The sequence below is a fragment of the Equus asinus genome, chromosome X (assembly GCF_041296235.1).
Source record: "Equus asinus isolate D_3611 breed Donkey chromosome X, EquAss-T2T_v2, whole genome shotgun sequence".
Classification (NCBI taxonomy): Eukaryota; Metazoa; Chordata; class Mammalia; order Perissodactyla; family Equidae; genus Equus; species Equus asinus.
The window spans coordinates 110,260,736-110,281,465 of NC_091820.1; the positions used below are offsets into that span (position 1 = coordinate 110,260,736).

The 20,730-nt window shown below is 42.2% G+C and overlaps 1 protein-coding gene across 11 annotated transcripts in view; it reads left to right on the forward strand.

Moving 5' to 3' along the window:
• Window positions 1-20,730, forward strand: part of LONRF3 (LON peptidase N-terminal domain and ring finger 3) — a 194,318-nt gene that overhangs the window by 11,442 nt on the left and 162,146 nt on the right. For 9 of the 11 annotated variants that reach the window (XM_070502774.1, XM_070502775.1, XM_070502777.1 and 6 more), the window contains one exon: window positions 13,130-13,171. In XM_070502774.1, the coding sequence (XP_070358875.1) occupies window positions 13,149-13,171 (23 nt within the window). In that variant the 5' untranslated portion in view covers window positions 13,130-13,148. Of the gene's footprint in view, window positions 1-11,760; window positions 11,795-11,841; window positions 12,065-13,129; window positions 13,172-20,730 lie in introns of all 11 variants that reach the window. The other 2 variants (XM_070502781.1, XM_070502772.1) reach the window with 2 other exon arrangements.

Sequence of the window (20,730 nt, forward strand, 5' to 3'; positions counted from 1 at the left end):
AGTTTTACTGAGTATTTCCCTGTTCCTTGGCAAGAAGTGGCCTCAGCAGAGGAAGATGGTGTAGAGCCGGGCTTGCTTCTCAGCTTTGTGTTTTATTCATGATGGCTTTGAAAACACATACAAGTTTTACTGGTCTCCATGTACCATTTGTATTTGAATTTCTTTCTTATTCTTAGGTCTTCAAGGTCCAGCTCGAATGTCACGTGTTCTGCAGAGCCATCCTTAAGCCCCCCCTCAGGCAAAATTAATCATTTCCTTCTCTGCGTTTCCATAGCACTTCTTCTCTTTCTGTCTTCTAGCACATACTATGTTATATTAGAGTTGTGTATCGTTGTAAACAGAAGAGGCAGTAGAGTGTAGCAGAGAAGAGCATGGGCTCTGGAGCTAGGCTGCTTGGGTTCAAATAGTGGTTTTTACAAGTTGCTTAACCTCCTTGTGCCTCAGTTTCTCATCTGTCTCATCTCAATTTACTACTACTAATAATGATAGTACTGCTCTCGTGGGGATTTTTGTAACGAATAAGGAAGTTAATGCATGTGAACTACTTAGAACAGTGCCCAGTACATAGTAAGTGCTCAGTAAGCTTTTGTTATTTGTCCTGCTTCTCCTTGAGGATGAAGACCATGCCTTTATCTTTGTACCACCACTTCTTAGCCTTGTGCTTGGCACAGAATACTAGGTGCTTAATACATTTTTATGTATTAAGCCAGGTTTCTGAATCAAACTAATTTAAGTTTGAGTTTAATGGTTTCATATGTGTATAGCCCTTTTGTTTGGTTGGTTTTTTTTCGGTGAAGAAGACTGGCCCTGAGCTAACATCTGTTGCCAATCTCCTTCTTTTTATTTTTTATTATTTTTTTCTCCCCAAAGCCCATACATAGCTCAGTACATAGTTGTATATCTTAGTTGTAAGTCATTCTAGTTCTTCTATGTGGGATGCTGCCACAGCATGGCTTGATGAGTGGTGTGTAGGTCCACGCCCAGGATCTAAACCAGCAAACCCCAGGATGCTGAAGCGGAATGCGTGATCTTAACCACTTGGCCACTGGGCTGGCCCCTGTATAGCTCTTTTATCGGCTAACTTATTGGTTCCTGCATACCACACCAGGTAGTGGTTAAGAATGAAGGTTCTAGAGCCTGACTGCCTAGTTTGTATCATTGCTTTGCCACTTATTAACCTCTCAGTACCTCAGCTTCTTCCTCTGGAAAATGAGAAAAAATATAGAAGTTAAACACAGAGCTACTGAGCACTCAAATGTTAACTATAATTATTATTAATCTTATTGTTATTAAAAGATTTAATGAACACCTACAATGTTCCAGGGACTGTGCTAGACAATAAGGACGCAGAGATGAATAAGCCTTGGTCCCTGCTCTAAGAAAGCCCGTAAGATCAGGAAGGAAACAAGTGTGAACAAATCAGTATGTATAGAGCCTAGCGGAGGAAGGGATCAATTTGACAAGAGGGATCAGTGAGGGGAGAAGGGAGGGTAGTGAGGTTTTCTTTTTTAATGGAGGAGGTAGATCTTGAGCTTTCATTTGTGGGTTGAGGGTCCTGTGATAATGTCAAATGGGTATCAAAAGCCCTTTTGTGGTTCATCAAAAATAAGTTTTTTTTAAGATATTATTTTTCCTTTTTCTCCCCAAAGCCTGCCAATACATAGTTGTGTATTTTTAGTTGTGGGGCCTTCTAGTTGTGGCATGTGGGACGCCGCCTCAACGTGGCTTGCTGAGCAGTGCCATATCTGTGCCCAGGATCCGAACCAGTGAAACCCTGGGCCGCCACAGCAGAGTGCGTGAACTTAACCACTCGGCCATGGGGCTGGCCCCAGAAATAAGTTTTATAACAGATTTCTCCCATCAGATTTCCTCAGCAAGAGGCCCCATCCTCTATTTTGAAACCCACAAAAGCCATTCTGGACCAGCAACAACGCGTCTTCAGGCCTATCCAAGTGTACCAAATATGGTTTTAAACAGTTTTCCTTGCGCAAAATTCCTCTTTCCTTTTGTAGTTAAGCCAGAAGCCCTCACAGAAGACTGCGTTTCACATGCCTCTATCCTACCTTCTCCCTCCATCCCAATGAATTTTCTGAAAAGGTTGGCATTTATGTTCTTCCCTTCCTCACCCCCACAATCAGGTGAGAGGAAAAGTAGAGAATGGCATGTTTTCTAAGAAAAGACTGAAACCCTTTTTAGCTCACACTTTTAAAAGAGATCTCTCAGAGATGTTGGGACTGGAGCTGTATTAAATTATTGAGATCAAGGACAAGATGTGGGTAGATGAAAAACTTTATGGCTTCTGTCTCTTATAAAACCAATAAAGCCACTGAAGCTTGTCTATTTGGCCAAAGTAGTTAATGAGAACAATGGAATTTAGAGTTCCTGGTGTTCTTCTGGAGCTGATTTTGGCAGGTGATAAGCAGCTTATAAAAGGGCTTATTATTTGAGAAGAGCTTTGGCTGCCTGACTTTTAAGGTTGATTATTTATTTTGCATGTTGTATAACAGGAGCATTGGGCAACGCTCAGAAGAGGTCTTCTGGGTCAGAGAGTAAGGACTTCTCTGACCATCTTCTCCCAACAGAACCAGATTCTAGCTGCGGAGTAAGGGGCAAGCTTGGATACAGGGACCAGGCCATGGTTTTTGTATAGCTCCTAACCACGAGACAGGCTTCTCGTTACAGGTTGAATATGTCAAAATTCCTATCAAGTCCTGGCCCAGGAAAAATATGTATATGTGTATAATTTCTCAAACTTACACTGATAATGTGACTTGCCTTTGAAAGAAATGTTTTTAAAGTCATATTGTGGGTCATTTGCAATAAGCAGTCGTATATGGGGTCCCTGTCATCTTAATAAGTAGATGCTCTGAAAGGTAGGGCTTTCAGCTGGTTACAGTGAAAAATAGCTAAGAAGTCTTCCCTCCTTTGTGGAGAGTTCCAAGCTGAGGTTGTCGCCAGCCCTTCTGGTTCAAGCTTTAACGCATTGTGCCTTCTGTCTTATGCTCACCTTGCCAGCTCACCAAGACAGATCCAGATATCTTAGTGGCAGTGAATGAGTAAAGTTCCTCTTCCTCCTATTCTAAACCTTAAATTGGATTGAGTCAGGGCCCACAAGAAATTGAGATGGTCTTGATAGAGAAAACCTTAGTTGTGTCTCATTTTTCATTTTTTTCTTGTTTGGTTTTTATGGGAACCTGAATTTATGAGGAAGTTCTGTTTATAGAGGCTATAAGCCAGCATTTGTGTCCAGTGATGTTAGTAAAATGGGAAGTTTCAGGAGATGATAGGTGCCTAGGAAGAGATTTCATGAGCTATTAAACAAATTTTGGATGCTTTATGATGTTTTGAAGACTTGTATCTTGGGAGAGGTGGCTTTTACACTTGAGGTTACTGTTTTAAGAAGAACCATCCTCCCTCAGAGACAATGTTTTATTGAAGAAAGTCTTGGGAAACATGTGAAATCTGATTACCCTCATAGAATTTGTAAATGTGACCAGGTTAATTTCTTGCACTAAAGTCTCTGGTATTCTGGATGGGCCATTGCTTTGGCTCCTATATTAGTCAGGATAGGCCAGACTCTGATGCAGTAACAACACTGGTTTATTTGTTGCTCGCATAAGTAAAGTTTGATGCTGACTGATTGGCCCCCTCCTGTCTTGTAGCAATGCCATCTGTAACATGTGACCTCCAAGCATACCATGGGCAAGAAAAAGACAGCTTGGAGCCCACATGGCCTAATTGCCTCATCCCAGAAGTGACACACATCACTTCTGCACACATTTCAGTGAGAGGAACTAACCGCTTCACCCCGATCTAACTGCAAGGGAGACTAGGATATGTAGAGGCATACCTGGTATCTTTGGTGGCTATTGACAGTCTCTGTTGCATTCACTGGGTACTGACTGACCATTAACTTCCCATTCTACCCTCAGGGAATATATGAATGATGCTGATTTTCTAATTCTGTAACACACTGTACTGTGAACCCCAAACCACCTCTTCAGTCTGACAGAAGTGCTTGTTTTATCTAAGGAGAGGGGACAGGACAGGCAGTACCCACCTGTTTGTCAGTTACAGTCCTTTTCCTTTTTCTCCCTCATTACTCACCATGAAACACACATTCTCCCTTCTGCTTCTGTCCTAAGAGTCACACTCTTGTGAACATAAGAATTGTCCCCAGGTCAAACACCTTTGTCACTCTAGTCCCAGGTTCTAGGTCTGACTGGAGTTGCAGGAGTGTTTGATAAGAAAATGTGAGAGTTGTTCTTTATGAAATTGATCTTGCAAGATTGGGGCAGACTGTCCATGTCTGGAGTGGTCTTAGTGCCCCAGAGTTGATTCACTATAAATTAATTTACAGGGAACTCTCTGGCAAGACTGAGTGAGCAGAATTCCAGTGTCCATAGTATCATTTGGAGAGGAACTTACTCCCCTACCAAAGCTGAGTTCTCAACAGTTAAGGTGGTCCTTCTCCAGGAGAAGGGTGACCAGTGGAGCCATTTCCAGCTTTCTCACTAGAAGTGAAGCCCAAATTCCCAGAAGGGACTTGAGAGGTAAAAAGTGGTTGGCTGCACCTGACCTGACTCATAGTGTTTAACTGAACCATAACCACTAGAGTACACTAGAGTGTATGTATGTGTGTGGCTCTATATGTGTATATGTGTGTGTATGTGTATATATATATAAATCCTGTGGTACTTGGTGACTTCGGTTGCCAAGCCCTTGCAACAATTTGCTTCATCATTGTTATTGTTTTCCCTTTGAATGTCGGGCATGAGCAAACTAAGGAAATAATTTACTCTTACTGCCTTTAGTGTCTTCCATAGGAAAGGAGTGGCTGGAGTCAGTGTAGATCAACCTAAGGAGTGCAAATCTGCTAGAATTGCGGCTCAGCTTCCTTGCCTCTGGCATATATACCCTTCTGAAGGGTAGGTCCTAAGTCAGACGTAAGTAAGTTATCCACAGAATGGCTGGTTGGCTGATTAGCTGGTTAGCTTAGAAGGGTGGGAGGAACAGAAATGTACGGAAGTAGGGGCTAGGAAGAGCTGTATTTGACTCCCCCCCACCTTGGTTTTATTGCTATACTCTGTGTGGATCTTATCATCTTGAATCTAGATGAGACTCACCCAAATGGTCAGTTCTTAAATATAAATCTCATCCCGTTATAGAATCACTGCCAAACTTACATTTGAGTAGAAAATTTTTAAGACCCAGGTGCAGCATTCACTTCTGTTGGAGTTTACCATTTAAATTTATTTCACACATATAAGTATTATGTCTTTTATAATGTGTTCTTAATTGTTTCTCAATTATTCCAGATTGAACCTCTTAAAAAATTTCTTTACATAATCTTTTAATTCTAGTTGGGAAAATGTTGTTTGACGGTTGCTGTTTACATTTCCCCTTTCTTTCCCAATGACAAACTTTCAGTTCTTCAATTTGGCTTTTTCCTGTCTTCTTCTTCCTATTTCACACCCCTGCTGTTGATTGCCACTTTCCTCACTAGGTTTCCTCCCCCTCACCAACATCAAATCCTAAGTTTTTTCCTCTTTTCACTATCTTTGGTTTGAGATGTTGTGTATGATTTCTAGTAAAAGGTTTTTTTTCCACTGAGGAAGATTCACCCTGAGCCAACATCCATTGCCAATCTTCATCTTTTTATATGTGAGCTGCCACCACAGCTTGGCCACTGACAGACGAGTGGTATAGGTCCACACCTGGGAACCAAATCTACGCCAGTGAAGTGGAACATGTTGAACTTAACCACTAGGACACTGGGGCTGGTCCTAGTAAAATTTTTAAGTGATTGAAGATATTTAACTTTTAGCCAGTTAGAATCTCTCAGACTTCTGTGATCTTTCCAAGGGCCTCAGAGTAAGTCACCTTAAAAACTAAAATACTCTGTTGTAGTACTTTGTTTATCATCTCCAATATCTGGAAACTATGTAGGGGCAAGTTTTACTCCACCTATTTTAAGAATGGTCAAATCAAGGTTCAGAGATAAATAACTTTTCCATTACCATCATCCTGCTGGTTGTTTGATGTCCTGACCAAAATAATGAAATGATGGCCTGTGGATTTTGCGTTATCACCTCTATCCTGGGCTAAAAATGACAGTAGAACAGGCTAAAGGAGACTGCTGTACATTGTGTGGGTGTTAATGGTCTATCAGAGGCAAGATCTCTGGGGTTAGAGGTCCCCGGAAGGCAATCCCTCTTTTATATCCTGTGCATAGCTGGGCCTTTGGGGCCTGGTGCAGCTCTCCCAGCAGAACCCTGTGGTAGTCCTTGCCTAGAGAGGATGTGGACACAGTGGGGATTTAGCTGTCAATAATGTTATAGACAATAGAAATTTTCGAAGGTTGCTTCTTAAAGTAACAAGTGATGGCTGAGGGTGGGAGGGAGAATGACTTTCTCTGCAGTTTATCAAATGAAGCAATGACTATGAAAGTGGTTTCTAAATTGTACAAATATAGAACATGTGATGGCTATTGCTAATACATTGTAAATTATGTGTTGCTTTTCTCCCAAGATTTTTAAGAAAGACCTTAAAAATCTTAAGTATTGCTGCAGTTAAGAAACTTCAAAATTCATCTTATTTAGCTTACTTTTGATTTGTGCATTTTTTGGCTTGAAGGTAGAGCCCATAGATTATCATTTTTCCCCAGCTTCATTGAGGTATAATTGGTATACAAAAAACTGTAAATAATTAATATATATAATTTGGTGAGTTTGGACACGTGGATGGACCTAAAGACATTCTGCTAAGTGAAATAAATCAATCACAGGAGGACAAATACTGCTTAATTCTTCTTATCTGAGGCATCTAAAATAGTCAAAGGGGTAGAAGTAGACACTAGGGTGGTGGTTATCGGAATGCAGGGACAGGGACATGGCGGTTGTTGTTCAGTGAGCATAAAGTCAGAGTTATACAATACAAGATGAGTAAGTTCCAGAGATCTGCTGTTCAACATAGTCCTATAGTTAACAGTAAGGTATTGTAGACTTAAAAATTGATCAGTGCATTTTTTATGTCATTTTGTTTCCTTCCTGGTCTGCCTAAGCACGAGAGATCACCTTTTAAATTTCCTCAGCGCTTCACAGTTCTGGGAACAATGCAGAGATGCTCCTCTGTTGGAGGTTAGAGCAGATTCCCAAGCCAATGTGGCCCCTGCTTTGTCAGCACTTCATTTCTGAAAGAGGAGTCTGGCATGGCCTCATGTTTATTCTTAGTTATTCTTCCCAATTTTCTGTCACTCACAGCTGTCTGAGCCAGGGAGTTGGTGTGGGGACAGGGGATTTTGAGGCCTGGCCTGATCCCAGCAGATATTCAGTAGCACAACACTTAACCCTAGGCCAGGCTTCTGGCACCTTCTGTTCTCTGGAAATTCGCCCCAAACCTGGAAGGAAGAAATAGCTGCAAACTCCCTCAAACACACAGAGGTAGCACTAAAGCCACAAACTTTATTTCCCAGGCCTTTTCTAGTGCCTTGTTTATAACCTAGCTCTAAAGAGTTTTGTAATCTGGTTTCCTAGCCATACAGATTAGAAGCAACAGGAAGAGATGTTGGAGTGGGAGAGAGGGGGGAAGAAGCTCAGACAAACTGACAGGGGAAGTGCCTGCTGAAGGCCTGATATCCTGAAAAGAGACAGAAAAACAAAATAGCATAACATAATAAAGGATGTTGATTCTGATTACTCTGAGTTGGCTGGAAAAAGATTTGAGTGGGTTAAGAAATCTGGGAAGCATGTAACGTATACATGTCTATTTCATGTCATCAAAAATACTGTTTGAAAGTGTTGGTGTTTAAAGGATAAGATTCCCTTATCTATATAAATCCAGTTATTTCCAACTCTGCCATACCTCATCTAAACCAGAATTATGAGATATTTCCTGTAATGACAATATAGTGCTTTTTTAAGGATCTGAAGCCCTGAGAGGGGCTGAAACTAACACTCATTTTGTGAAAGTGATTCAGGAATTGAGTAAGAATGTGGCTTGAATGCTGCATTTATTCGTTCTCTGATTTGGTACTCATAGAGAGTCACATTTCAAACTTCACCGAGGCTCCTTCAACTGCCCGTTGGCTTTTTCTCACATTTCTTCAATTGGCTTAGGAGCCACCTGTGATCCTCTGTGGAAGCCTGAGCTGTGTGGGAATGCAGCTCAGGGCTTGGGGTCCCAAACAGGAAGTGACTTCAGTCCTCAGAGAAGTCACTGCCAGCTTGTCGCCTGGGTTCACTGTGTTGATGAACCAGCCCAGCCTATTTGTCACTACCTCTGAGTCAGAAGTCTGGGCAAGGCACAGAGGCTGGTGTGCAGATTCCGCTCTGGCAGCCAGTCCTGTTCGCATGGCCATGAGCTTTCTGACCAGCTGCTGTGAACTGGCAGGCCTTGGGTGGGAGGATGCTGGTTGGTCCAGGGCTTTCTACTGCTGTCATATGCATCTGAATTACTTCCCTCCTTTTGCTGGTCAATTAATAGTTTGGCCACGTACCTCTGCCAGCAGGAAGCTCTGTTTTGTTCACTCCTCTCCCTTGGCCCCCTACTCCATGACACAGAGTATGATTGACTTGGCTCAAAGCAAAGAAGCGATGAGGCTGCAGAGCCCATAAAGCAGTCAGAAACATGTCTCACTTAGCCCTTGTAATTGTAATGCTGTGGCTTGGCCTTTTGCCTCCCTTCCCTGTTCTGGCCGTTAACATGTTTCACCGAGGGATGCTTGCTAACTGGGAAATTTACCGCATCCACCTTCTTTGGGGATGATTCCTGTGGTGGTGGAACTACTAAATAGGGCACTAAAATGTGGTGGAACACTGGACTTTGAATCAGGAAAACTGGGTCCTGGTCCTGGATCAGCTGTGGACTGCTGTGTGATCTTAGACAGACCTCTTATTCATCTGCTGGGGGCGGGGCAATGGTTGCATTCGATGGTCTCTAAGGTCTAAGCGCTAAACCTTCCATTCTCTTTTCCTGGAATGTTTTTGTTCCTTTCTGAGAGTGTCTTTTCTTTTCCTCAGTATCCATGTCTCCCTTCACCTGAAATTCTCTTTTGGTAAAGCAGTTATTAATCTATTTCTTTTGAAAGCTGCCCTGGGAATATGGAAAGATTGTGTTAGATTTGCATAAGTTCTAGGAGTTTTGCTTTTGGAACTGACATGTAGAATTCAGGATTAATAGGGTTATTGTAGTCCCCTCTGGAATTTTAATCACTGAATCACAAGGAGATCAGATCAGCCCAGATAGCCGTCCATGACACAGTGACATTTGGAACTAGATATCTCAGCCTCAGTTTACTCTCTTGCAAGTGACTTGACTGGCTGCAGAAAGAATATGCTGTGTCATCACCTCTCATCCTTAGCACTGCCCAGAAAAAGCAGGGAGAGGCTAAAAAGGGTGTGGCAACAAACTTGGACAGGGACACCAGACAAGTGGCAGACTTTATTAACTGCCCACTGTTTGGTGACTGAGCCAGGCATTGTGAAGCAGGGAGACTAAGAAGACAGCTTTCTACAAACAAACCCTGCCTGTTCTTACTTTTGGGCCTACATCAAGTTGTTTCTCCAATTGGCACGCCCTCCTTCTCCTCTTAGCTTATTCAAAATCCTACCCATCCAGCAAGTTCCACCTCTTCCATTAAGTTCAGCAAACTTTTATTGCGAACCTCCCAATTTACCCAGCCCTATTTAGGGGGTACAAAGATGAATAAGGGCTAGTTCCTATCCTCAGGCTGATTGTTGTATATTGTCCTGCTTGGGTCTGCTGTTGCTTCATATATGTTCGTTTCTCCTCTCCAGCTAAAACTTAAGCTCCCTGAGGGCAAAGGCTGTGTTTTAGGGGGTCCCACAACCACTCAAAGTTGAGTGATTCACTAGAAGGACTCACAAGATACAACAGCAGGTTTTACTCGCAGCTAAGGTTTATTACAGGAAAGGGTACAGAGAAAGGCAGGAGGACAAATATATTCATCACTCAGGCACAGGCTTCCGAGTCCTTCCCCATCCAGAGCCACACAGGAGTAGCTACCATCAAACTACAGGGACACCTGTGAAATGTCTCAGCCCAGGAAAGTGTACAGAAGTTTCAGGGTCAGAGGCTTTTATGAGATGAAACTCAGGACTCCAACATCAAAACCAGGTACATCATTAACCTTGTTAAACAATCCTGAGAAATCCTGATGAGCTGGTACAACAGGCCCCATTGCTCTGGACGTATGAAACATCATCATCAATCAAAGACATAAAGAACCTTGTGAGGGCCATATTCCCAGGGGTAGGTCTAGGGTCAATTATGATTCCAGGCTCCCCTGGAGACATGCAAGGACTGATCGACTAGACCTTCTGTGTTAACTCTTTCTTCCAAACCGTGTCTTACACATTTCATGTATCCTCTCAGAGTACTTAGCATGGAGTAACACAAGACCTGACCTCTCGTCTGAGCTTAAGACTTATATAAAATTTTGCTATCTACTTGCCATGTCCAGTCCCATAGATACTGGTACCTCAATACAATACCTCAGTTTCAAAATCTGAACTCGAATTCTGCCCCCCTTACCCTTCTCTTCTCATCTCAGTAACTGTCAGCATCATTTACTCTATCGTTCAATCCCTCAAATCTGGGTGTTATCCTTGATTCTCCTCTTCCCCTCATCTCCCACAGCTGATCAGTTATTCCTGTTGATTCTAATTCTGAGGCATATCCCAAACATGACCATCTCTCATTCTTTTAACTGCCCTGGTCTAAACCACTATCACCTTTCATCTGGATTACTTCCTTCTAAATGTTTCTATTTGTCTCCCCTTTGCCCTGTTCTCCACTCGCTACTCAGAGTGATCCTTCAAAATGTGAACTAGATTGTGTCACTCCCTGCTATTCACAACCTCCAATGGCTTCTCAACATACTTGGATTAAAAGTCAAACATTTTACTCCCCTGCTCACTCATCATGCTCTAGTCTCAGTCTCAGTGAGTGGGTCTGTTTACTCCTCATGTGATATTCCTTCTCCCAGGCCTGTTCTTCCCCTAACTCTTCAAATGCCTGGATCCTTCTCATCCTTTATGTTTACTTCCACTGTCAGCCCCTCATGCAGGTGATCTCCCACCGCCCTATCTAAGGTAGACTTACCTCTCCTCTTATCTGAAATCATGATTATTTATTTGTTTATATATTTGTTGTCACTCAACACTGCCTAGAATGTAAGTCCGTGAGAGAAGACCCTTTTCTTTCTTTCCTTTTTTTTATTGAGTTAATGATAGGTTACAATCTTGTGAAATTTCAGTTGTACATTAATGTTTGTCACTCATGTTGTAGGTGCACCACTTCACCCTTTGTGCCCACCCCCCACCCCACCTTTCCCCTGGTATCCACTAAACTGTTCTTAGTCCATAATTTTAAATTCCTCATATGAGTGGAGTCATACACAGATTATCCTTCTCTCGCTGGCTTATTTCACTTAACATAATTCCCTCAAGGTCCATCCATGTTATTGCAAATGGAATGATTTTGTTCTGTTTTGCAGCTGAGTAGTATTCCATTGTATATATGTACCACATCTTCTTTATCCATTCGTCTGTTGATGGGCACTTAGGTTGCTTCCATGAGAAGACCCTTTTCTGTCTTATCCACAATGATATCCCCAGCACTTAGCACTTTGCCAGAATCAGAGTAGGCATTTAAGAAATACTTTTCGATGAATGTAGAACATAATAAATAGTCACTATTTGATTACTTAAAAGTGATGCACTTGTCTCTGCCCTTAAGGTTTACATTCTATTGAAGAGTTGAGTAGAAAAAGGTAAGATATACAGAAATCTTTTCTGTGCTTTCCGCTACCCAACATAGGACATGTCAGCATTCTGGACAGAAGAAACCAACAAGCAATGGAGAGGCCACATCAAGCAGCTAGAATCTCTGCAGCCCAGTGTTCTGTTTGATGGGCTTCTAGGGGCTGTTCAAAGGGAGATACCAGCAGCCTGGAAATTCCAAATGGAAGGCAATGATCATGGGCAGTTGATGCCTTCTCCAGGGTGGTGACAGTGGTGTTTTTGCCAGAGCAGCACCAACGGTATGCTTGCACTGTGCTTCTGGCTTCTTCAGAGCCTGCCTGGCTTTATGGGTCTCAAGAGATCCTGTGGAGTGTCTAATATTATTTAATAAATTTCCTTTCTGCTTAAACTCATAAGAGTAGATTCTGTAGTTTGCAACTAAGAACTCTGACCTATCTAATAGGTCGTGAAAAAGAAAAGATTGAAAATCAGAATCCTGACTTGTAACTGACTTGTAAGCTCGAATGAAAAATGTTAAAACTATACTGACATTAGTGACAGCACTTCAAAACTGAACCAACACATGTAACTATATCAAAGTGATATGTTAAGTTTGAGGCAGAGTAATTTATTTACTCATATGACTGGGGAAATTGTATATGTTTTTATGTGTCTGTAAATCACCATTTAAAAAAAGATGAGCATTTAGGGGCTGGCCCCGTGGCCAAGTGGTTAAGTTTGCGTGCTCCGCTGCAGACGACCCAGTGTTTCGTTGGTTTGAATCCTGGGCACGGACATGGCACTGCTCATAGGGCTACGCTGAGGCAGCGTCCCGCATGCCGCAACTGGAAGGGCCCACAACGGAGAATATACAACTATGTACCGGGGGGCTTTGGGGAGAAAAAGGAAAAAGATAAAATTTCAAAAAAAAAAAGATGAGCATTTGCTTTTTGAAGTTATATGCTATTATAATCCACTGTAATTTTTATTACAAGTATATCAGTTACTAAGTGAAAGAGACTTAAAATATTTTAAAAAGACAAAACTAAACTGTAATGTTTAAGGTTGCAACTTGCATGATAAAACTATAAAGAAAAGCAAGGAAGGAATTACCATAAAAGTCAGCAGAGTGGTTAATTTTAGGATTGGGATGGGGTACGTGTCAGGCTTCTGAGGTAGCTGGCGAAGTTCTATTTCTTGACCTAGATGATAATAAAAAAATATTTACTTTATAATACTCTATTAAGATATGCAGTGTTCTATATGTCATATTTTGCAATTAAAAATGGTTAAAAAATAAATGTATCAATTACTCAAATGTGAATTATTTTTATGCAAATGTCCGCTGTGTGTTTTCATTTCAGGATCCCTCAAGACTTTGTTATGGATTTTGTCTCTGGGAACACGTGAGTTCTTGTATAAGTTTAAGAGAGTTAGCTTAAGATGTGTATTGTCCCTTAATAATCAAAGTCATACAAATGGAAACAAAATACCATTTTTCCCTATCAAATTGGCAGAGACTGTAAAAAAAATGTTGTTACTCAGTGTTGGTGAAAGTATGAAGATATGGGTACTTATGTGCCCTGCTGGCGGAAATGTAAATGAGCACAACCTTTCTAGAAAGCCATTTTGCAGTCTGTAACAAGGGCCTAAAAATGTTCATGCTCTTTTACCCAGTACACTCAATTCTAGGAAATTTATGTTAAGGAAATGATCAGAGATGTACAAGAAGGTACATGTGCAAGGATGCTCCTGGCAGAAGTTTTGTAATAGTGAAATCTTGGAAAGAACATCAATGTCTAACACTAGGGAAAGAGTACCATCACGAGATGAAATATTACACAGCCATCAATATAGATGGTTTTGAATATAGGCACATAGAATAATGACGATGATGGCCAACATTTATTGGTTTGCCAGGGACTACTATTTGTCAGGGACTACTAAACATCCTTACATAAATTATATAAATTCTCTCATCCTTGCAACAACACTTTAAGGTGAGGACTATGATTATTCTCATATTGTGGATAAAAAAACTGAGGTTCAGAAAGGTTATGTAACTTGCTCAAGGTCACGCTGTAAGTAAACAATAGAGCCAGGGCTTGAATCTAGGCCTCAGTACTCTGGATTTACATAAAGGCTGTTAATATTAATCTTTAAGTGATGGGATTATAGTGATTTTTATTTTCTACTTTATATTTTCCTTTATGCTCTTAATTTTATACAGTAACCGCTTATCAATTTATAATCAGAAAAAAATAGTAGCTCCTCTCAGATATTCCTGGCACATAGAGATACTCCTGGTGGAAGTGTCCAGGAATGAGGGTAGAGCCAAGGGTCTTGAGGCAGGAAATACTAAACAGTTTCCTTGGGCTTGGCTTCCCTTGCTCCATGACTAGTCCAGATTTTTCCTAAGAACACTGCCGCCTAACTACAGACTGGAAAAACAGCTGCCTTGATCTGGGTTCCTTGTTTCTGTACAAGTAGAATCTTGCTGAAGAAGGGAATGGCATATGGGCAGTGACAAAGGACAGGAACTGTCTGCTTTCTGAATTTCCTACTAAAATTCCCTACCTAAATTTCTGTGTTTCACACTGCTTGCCTCATAGCCAGGCGTTATGCAACAAGAGTTCTGCTTTGGCACCTCTTGTGTGTTTCTCTACCACCTCTGCCTCCATACCAGGGGTCAGGTAGCCGCCTTCTGGCTCGGATTGGGCAGCAACCTTGGTTAGTCCAGGAGAACTTGTGGCTCCCTGTGGGTCATCATAGCTTTGTACTGTTTCCATAAGTATATAAGCTACTCTACCTTCCACCTGATGACCAATCTTTTCCCCAAACTTGGATCTTTTGAGGGAAGATGTGGCAGGAAAATGCAGCAGACTCAGTGTGACTTCTTTTCTAGGCCTGGGAAAACTTATTCAATATTCCTGCCTTACTAAGAACAAATCAGTATATGAAAGAAAGACACTCAGGGAGTTTGTCCCAAGGTTAACTGAGAGCCCTGGAAATGAAACCTAGCTCTCCTGCTTCCTAGGCCTCTCCGTGCTGTCTATATTTAGCCAAGCTGCCCCCAGCCTTGTCCACCTTGTCTGAAAGCCAAAGTAGGCACACAGTTTGCTCATAAACATTCCTGTGCTTGCCAGCTCATGCCAGCCAACCATTTAGATGTTGGTTTTAAAATGCGAGCCTCCCCTTGCACCCAGCTCCTAGGGCCTGCAGGGAATAAACACCAAGGGATCAACAGCCCGAGTTTTTCCCAAAGCCAAGTGACCTCAGCCGAACGCCTTAAAATGAAAGGCGTGTCTCTTACTGCTTCATCTTGGCAGGGCTCAGTGAATGACTCCCTCTCAGACCCACTGTTCTGGTCACAGTTCTTTGAGTGTGTTGACCTACTTTCTCCCCTTCAGAGAGAAGAGACCAATAAATATCTCCAGTGAGTACTCTTGCTTTCAGGAACGTTGATTCTGTCTTCTGGCCCCTAGTCCTTTCTTTTTTTTTTTTTTTTTTAAAGATTTAATTTTTTTCCTTTTTCTCCCCAAAGCCCCCCAGTACATAGTTGTATATTCTTCGTTGCGGGTCCTTCTAGTTGTGGCATGTGGGACGCTGCCTCAGCGTGGTCTGACGAGCAGTGCCATGTCCGCGCCCAGGATTCGAACCAACGAAACACTGGGCTGCCTGCAGCAGAGTGCGCGAACTTAACCACTCGGCCACGGGGCCAGCCTGGCCCCTAGTCCTTTCCATGCTCTGTTGTCACTCTGCTATAACCACTTCAAGCATAACTGAACCAGAATCCTGAATGTTGCTTACTGTCCCCATTTTACAGCTGTACTTTCAGAGGTCGTATGGCACACACATCACAGGGGCAGGGCAGAGCCCCTCCAGCCTTCCTTTTCCTGCTGCAGCTCCTTGTTAAGTGGCATGAGCTGGACTGAAGTTGCTTCTGCATGATAGTCTTTTGGGAATCAGCAGGGTGTCTCTGATTTTGGCCACTCTATACCGTGTGACTGACAGCATTATGGTCTCAGAGACATGCAGCTTGAGACCCCAGACTTGACTATTTAATACGTCTTTCTTGTGGGCCTCCAAGAAGAGTCTTAGGTGGCTCAACTCTTAAGTCACCTTGACAGGCAGAATCCGTCTTTGGGCAGTGTGTACAAGTAATTCTCAAATACTTACGTTGAGATTTGCTGTGGCAAATCTATCATTTTAGGCTGTCTTTACCCTTCTCAGTCTGCATGTTGTCGCCCACGTCCTCTAGTCATCAGCCAGAATCAGCTTGGAAAATTTATACTCATTTTAATGTCAGCCTGAGAAAAGTGAATTAGTGGAATAAATCTGCTGGGGTCCGGAGGTAAGATGTGGATGGGTCATATAATGCATTCCAGAGTGCCTTTTGGATTAGTGACTGGCTTTAATAACCTGCCATGTCTGTTCTCCATGACCTTGGGTAATTGAGGGTACCTTATTTAGCTCTCCTATCCCTGGATGCTTTGTCTCCTTTCTTCTCCACTCGTCCCTGTGTGCAGAGCAGATTATAACTTGCCTGCCTTCTAGCATCCTATTAAATTTCATTTACATTGAATAGCATGGGATTTTAAAACGGTTCCAGGTCCTTTTCACCAGCTTCAAAATCATATTGGAGTCATAGTGGCCACAAGAGGCTGCACCTCAGCAGCCAGCTGGGCCAGGGTTAGGGTGAGCTCTCCCTCTGGAGAGCTGAGCAGGCAGGAGGTGATGAAACAGGGTGTGGCTGCACACAGCAGTCAGGGATCTTTACTTCCGGGAGATCTTTCATACTTGTGGCTGTAAAGTGTCTGTTCCCCACCCAATCATCTAGGTTGGAGGCAGGATGAGAATGAATAACAACAGGACCTGTGCATTCCCAGAACTAGAGAAGGGAGGGGGCAATTGGGATGGGGCATGAGGATGAATTGCAGGCAGTGGATAGAAAGGGTGATACTGCTGAGGAGATGAATGATGGAGAGGACAATAATGAAAGTTATTACCTTAACATATGCCTCAAAGTTTCCCCGAGAGTCTGAAGAGAGAAGAGCCAGACTGGCAGACTGAAGAGAAGGGTACAGCACTTGGAAGAAGCTTGTCAAGCTTGCCCTGTCATAGAGAGCACACTCTAACGTGGCCCTGTCCTATAAAACTTTCTGCGATGAGGGAAATATTCTTTGTCTGTGCTCACTAATATGGTAGTCATTAGCCACATGTGGCTTTTGAGCATTTGAAATGTGGCTAGTGTGACTGAGGAACTGAGTTTTAAATTGTATTTAATTTTAATCAATTTAAATTTGCCTAGCCACATGTGTCCGATGGGGGCAGCTGAGCTCTAGAGTCACAGTTGACACAGGCACGTGGAGGCGGTCTCCTCCGCTGGTTTAAAGCACAGACTCTGCACTCAGGCAGTCCTGGCATAAATCCTGCTGTGCCTTTTACTGACTCTGCAACCTTGGACAAGTTCCCTAACCTCTTTGAGCCTGTTTTCCCATCTGTAAGATGGAGATCATAACAGTACCTACATCACAGAGGGCTGTTAAAAAGATTCAATGAGATAATCCATGTGAAACTTGTAACAAAGTGCCTGGCATCTATGGAGCTCTCAGTAAATGGTTGCTGTTATGATGCTTTGATGTGAAGATGTTATGATGTTTAGTCCTATCTTACTTTCCTGTACTTTGGCCCTAGTCACTGAACACCAGTAAATCAACCTACCTTGCTAGTGCCTAGAGGTGTGAGGATAATGACATTTGCCCTTATTGACTCCCTTGAGCTCCATAGCAAAGGATCTGTTATTTGATTTTGGAACTTTATTGTGTCTGAGCTCTGAACGAAATGAGATTTTAAAATGAAAGAAAAGATGAAATAGTCAAGGTCAGAATCATGAAAAGATCACATGCCCACATTCCCAATTTCTCATTCATTGAACAAACATTTACTGACTCTTTACTGAGAAACTAGTGATTACAAGCATAGACTCTGGAGCTAGACTACCTGGGCTTGTATCCACTACTTAGTAGCTGTGTGACCTCGGGCAAGTTTCTTAACTTCTCTGTCCCTATTTCCTTATTTGTCAGTTGGGTACAATAATAGTACCTACTTCATAGGGTTGTTGTAAAGATTAAATGAATCAATACATGTAAAGCACAGAATTGCTTGGCACTGATAAGCACTTGATAAATATTGGCTGATGTGATTACCATATGCTAGACACTATATTAGGTGCTAGAAAAACAAAGTTAAATAAGTACCATCCCTGCCCTCAGTAAGCTTATAGGCTAGTAGAGGGAGAAAGATACATGAATATCTAAGTACAATAAGGTGTTATAGACAGTAAAGATAGAAGCATGCACAAGATACTGAGGTGACATGAAGAAAGAAGAGATCAAGTTGGCTTGGTTGGAGGGCAATCTGGAAACTTTTCATAGAGCTGGAGAACACGTGGTGGGGGGCTGCATTGCAGGTACATGTTTGGAGACAGAAACAAGGATGATGAGTCCATAGAACTAAAGGCAACTGATAAATTGGTATGTCTAGGATGTAAGAGAACAGGAGTAAGTGGAAGATAAGATTGAAAAAGTCAGCAGGAAGCAGATCCTGAAAGACCTTATAAGTTAGATTTAAGAATTTGTACTTTATCTTGAACAATGAGAAACCGTAAAAGGGTTTTAAGTAGGGAAGTTACTATGATCAAGGCATTTTAGAAGGACCCCACTGGCAGCAGTCAGGGGCAAGACTGGAGGCAGAGATCCCAGTTAAGAGACTATTGTAATAATCCAGGTATGAGACCACTGGTGAGATTGATGAACTAAGGTAACTGTCATGGGGATGGAAAGGTTGGGAATGGTACTGGAGATGTAGGAAGAGATCCAATCGACTGATGAATAAGTGATAGAGAATACGGAAGGAGAACCAGTTTTGGAGAGTAAATCTATGGAGTCATTTTGGGACATGTTGATAATATGTAAGATAGTTTGATAGTGGTTCTGGAATTCATGGAAGAAAGAGGTTAGGACCGGAGATACAAATGTGGGAGACATTAGAAGTCTGCGTGAGGCACCCTTTTTTCCTCAATTCTCCACTTTCTTCTTAGGCTATCTATTCCTAAGACTTGAAATACTGTCTTTATGCTGATGAATTTCAATTTCCAAGCTTCCATCTCTAGCCCTGACCACCTCACTGAGGTCTAGACTTCTATAACCAGCCATCTACTTAGGATCTCCAGTTGGATGACTAAAACACATCTCAAATTTAACATGTCCAAAACTCACTTCTTGAAGCACTCTCTACCCTGACTTGCTCCTCCCCTCGTCTTCTAGTCTCAGCAAATGGCACCCACCATCTGTCTAGTTATGTAAGCTAAAAACCAGGGAGTCAAACACTTTGGTTTTTCCTTCAAGTTGCTTTTGTGGGCATTCCTTCCTCTGCCCATCCCTTAGTATCTCATTTTCTCTTCAGGCTCTCCTTGAAGTGATCATTTCCCATGGCTTCAACAACCTCCATCCATATCCTGACTCATTCATTCAACAAATATTCATTGAATACCTACTAGGTACTGTGCTGAGTGCTAGAGATTCAGCAGGAACAAGGCAAATAGAGTCGTCACTCTCATGGAGCTTACATTCGAGTGGTGAGGAAGACATAATAAACTAGCAAACCAATAAATGAAACGTAATTTCAGATGACAGTAAGTTCTAGGGAGGAAAAACAAGGTGATGTGATGAGACACTAACCAGGGTTGGGGCATACTTAGTTGGGATGACCAGGGAAGGCCTCTCTGAGGAGCTGACATTGGAGCTGAGATGTGGATGACGGGAGAAAGAGCGTTTTAGGCAAGTGCAAAAACCCTCAAGAGGGAACACATTATACCTGGGAGCATAGCAGACAAGGAGAACAGGATGGGATAATATCAGAGATTTAGGCAGGGACTCTATCTTGTGGGGTCAAAGTCAAGAGCTTAGATGTTATACAAGTAATTGGAAGGTTTTGAAGCTAGAGACTGATCTGACCTGATTTACATCTTTAAAAGTTGGCTCTGGCTGCCATGTGGAGAATGCCCTCTCTAAGCAGGCAGACCGGGGAGGAGGCTGTTGCAGTGATCTAGGAGAGATGATAGTGGCTTCTATGATGGTGGAGGCCAAGGACATGGAGAGAAGCAGAGAGATATGAATATGTTTATTGGAGATAGAACTGGCGGAATTTGCCGGATGAGGGCTGGGAGATGAGGGAGAGGAAAGAATCAAGGGTACCAGCACAGTACCTGTAGGCGCTCAATGAATACTTGTTGAATGCATGAGTCAGGATATGGATGGAGGTTGTTGCAGCCATGGGAAATGTGTTGTCTCAGGATCACTTCAAGAAGAGCCTGAAAAGTAAAATGAGATTCTAAAGGGATGGGCAGAGGAAGGAATGCCCACAAAAGCAACTTGAAAGAATAACTAGAGTGGTAGGAGGAGAAACAGAAAGGAGGAGAAGCAGAAGGCTATCCCACTTCCCTCTCCCAGAGTAACCAATGCTAACAGATGGGTGCGTATCCTTCCAAATCATCTTCTATATATTTACATACATTCACAAATGTTTATATAACATACATATGTAGTTTTGATTTTTATATGCATTATTCTATCACTTTAAAAAAACAGCTTTATTGAGCTATAATTCATATGCCACACAATTCACACATTTAAAGTGTACAATTCAGTGGTTTTTTAGTATATTCACAGATATGTGCGACCACCACCATAGTCAATTTTTAGAACATTTTCATCACCTCAAAAAGAAACCTTGTACCCTTTAGCTATCGCTTCCTTATCCCCCAAACCCTAAGTAACCACTAATCTTTCTGTCTCTGCAGATTTGTCTATTCTGGACTTTTATATAAATGGAAGCATATAATTAAGTGGTCTTTTGTGACTGGCTTATTTCACTTAGCACAATGTTTTCGAGGTTCATCCAT